At 49.0% G+C, this 2,690-nt stretch overlaps 1 protein-coding gene across 1 annotated transcript; it reads left to right on the top strand.

The window, feature by feature from the left end:
• Positions 1–227: 227 nt before the first annotated feature.
• LOC119366025 lies at positions 228–2,303 on the top strand. The gene is made up of 2 exons (XM_037631683.1): positions 228–1,568; positions 1,910–2,303. Exons 1-2 carry the CDS (start codon positions 1,172–1,174, stop codon positions 2,191–2,193), a joined length of 681 nt encoding a protein of 226 aa, XP_037487580.1. The 5' UTR covers positions 228–1,171; the 3' UTR covers positions 2,194–2,303.
• Positions 2,304–2,690: the final 387 nt, after the last annotated feature.

The following is a 2,690-nucleotide window of genomic DNA, read 5'->3' as shown; positions in this document are numbered from 1 at the left end:
GGAGCGTGCGCAAGTGTCGCGGTTGAATCGCACGGCCGAGGTGTAAAAACGATTCCGCCACGGATAAGGCTAGTCACGCGAGTACGCGCGCGCGGGGAATATTCCACGATTTTGTTACTTATAATTTTTTTTACTGAAGCTGGTCCGATTGTGTTTGGTTCTCTAATTGAAAAAAAGGAAAATCTTCCGCCATATTATATTCGTCCAACCCACCCCGCACCCTCACTATTCCCCTCCCTGGTTCCGCTCTCACTCCCTCAGTACGCAAACAGCGCCTGAAACCCTAGCTCGTTCCGCCGCAATCAGAAGAGGGATCCGCTCACATGGCTGGCCAGCGTAGCCGCATCCGCCGCCAGCGCGCTAAGGCTCGGTTGGATCCGGGGGTGGAGGTGGAGGTGGAGGCGGAGGGGGCAGGGAGGGTGCCAGAGGTCGACGGGGAGGTCGTAACTACTGCCGACTCGCCACAGAAGGCCTCCCCTTCGTCCAGCTCCTCCGGGTCATCTTCCGATCGCGTCGTCCAGCGCAAAGTCCCTCTCTCCAAGTTGAGCCAATCGGCACCCAAAGAGGAACCGCGGAGGACACCAGATCTCCGGGTTCTGCGGCGGCGCCTGATTGGCCAGATCCGCAGCCACTACCTCGATGCCATCTCCCGCCTGCCCACCACCGAGCTCAACAGTACCTTAGCGCGCGGCCTCCTCATCGCGGGTCTCTGCTACGGCCCTCTACACCCCGTCCACAACATCATCGTCAATTCCGTCTGGTATTCGGCCGCTTTTCCCATGCGCTCCAGCGACCGGATCGACACCGCCTTCATCAGCAACTGTACCATACGCCGCCTAGTTCAGCGCTCGCTTGATGGATTGGTTGCCTCACTTCGCCATCTCTGTCCTGCCCTCTCCGATGACGATGCCCTTTGGCACCTCAGTCTCTCCCGCGCTGACCTCCGTGCTGCTGTTGCCTCCGCACGTGGTGCTGCACCGTCGTTGTTCCGTCTGACGGCATCGGAGCTGGAGGCCGCCTTTCAAGCGGCTGACAAGGCGGCGCGGAATCTCAAACCTGCTGCCCTTGCACTCTTTGCTTCTTCTGTTTTGCTTTCTGTGGAACGTACGCTGTCTCGCTGCTCAACAACAAACGCTGGCTTTCCTCAGCTGACATTCTGCGCCTCTCCACCATGTTGCTGCCTTCCCCACTACTAGATGATTTGCCACACCCTCCTCTTGAAGAAGAGCGGTTCATAGCGGCCTTTAAGCTCATCACCAGAAAGAGGAACCTTCTCATAAGATGGTACAGACGGTGGGTTGAATTAGCAGATGCAGCGTTGCACAAGTATGCCCAGCAAACTGGGGCACATTATCAGCTTCATATCATATATGGCATTGGTTCTGTACACGATGAGTTCAATATGGATCATTCTTTTCATATTAGTTTTATGGCGTGGCCTAAGGATCCTTCCCGTGCTAGAGAAGCTCCTGTGTTTTTCTTTGCTGAAGCACTTCTGTCTGGCTCCGACTTTTGTGAAGAGGACATCACCTTGTGCTGTATAGTGCAGCCATCACCAAGTGAAGTTGGTAAGCTCTCGACATTCAATCAATTTTATCTTTTCTGTACTGAAATTATTAAGTGCTAGTCATGACATTTGACCATCTCATGGTTAGCCTTTTGGTATTTGAAACATGTAAGTACGATTTTATCACTAGTCTCTTCAGTCACTAGCTTATTGGGGTGTACATGATAACTAAACTGGAAGCGTCTATTAACAGCAGCAGCGAATGGGTTACCTGACCCTCCCGCTGACTGCTGCACTTGAACTTGTCTAGCAGACATATTCTTGATATGTTTGCATGTTTCTGTCTTTACATATTCCTTGTTAAATGAGTCATCTTTCTGATCCTGCATCTGCCAACTGCAGATAGATGCCATACATGTCTCGGAAAGTTTCAAATTGACCACCCTGGTGATTCCGAGAGCTTTGCTGGTGGGCAGTACTACATCGTGGATGGAATAAGCAAAGACCTGGATTGCCCCATGACGAGTGATGCTGACTACAGATGTTTCAACCCTGTCAGGGACATTGGTTTAGTGGAGTACTTGGATCAGGATTTTGCCCGTTACGTATCGATTTCACCTTGGCATCGACGACATAAAGAAGAGATTGATGTAGCTATCTTAGATTATTGCAGCCGGATTATGTGATCTGTTATGGTTGTTAATTGTTGGTCTTCTCCTACATTACCGTTATGTATAAATGTTGTCAAATTAAGAGACTGCTGTTGTTTTGTGAAAAATGCTCAGACTTGCAGTTTGCATTGTTATTAAAAATAATTCTCCAAACATGAATGGTGCGGTCACTATAAGAAGCAGAGAAATCTAGTCTAGGTATATAACATCTAAAATTATAAGCGTAGTTCGGCTACTTCTCGCACTTCAGCGGTAAGACCTCTGCGTCAAGGCAACTCTCTAACACGGACCATATGCTGGACCTGCGCCGATGGCACAAAAGGCGAGAGTGAACCAAGTTTTCAAACCGTGCAAATCAGAATATTCAGAGATAGATCATTAAATAATTAAAGCATAAGGAAATAGATATTTAGGAATTATGTTCATACATAGCTTTATATATTACATTCAAGGTAGTTTCATAGGCCAAAAGAAAGGCTTGAGATAAGTTCATGATAAGCAAAGCTACATAG

Source organism: Triticum dicoccoides, chromosome 1A (genome assembly GCF_002162155.2).
Source record: "Triticum dicoccoides isolate Atlit2015 ecotype Zavitan chromosome 1A, WEW_v2.0, whole genome shotgun sequence".
NCBI lineage: Eukaryota > Viridiplantae > Streptophyta > Magnoliopsida > Poales > Poaceae > Triticum > Triticum dicoccoides.
This window is presented reverse-complemented; position numbering and strand designations above follow the sequence as displayed.

Coding starts and splice junctions, on each gene's coding strand:
- LOC119366025 (XM_037631683.1), top strand. CDS start 1,172: ATGTTGCTGCCTTCCCCACTACTAGATGATTTGCCACACCCTCCTCTT. Junction 1,569..1,909: donor GCCATCACCAAGTGAAGTTG/GTAAGCTCTCGA, acceptor TGCCAACTGCAG/ATAGATGCCATACATGTCTC.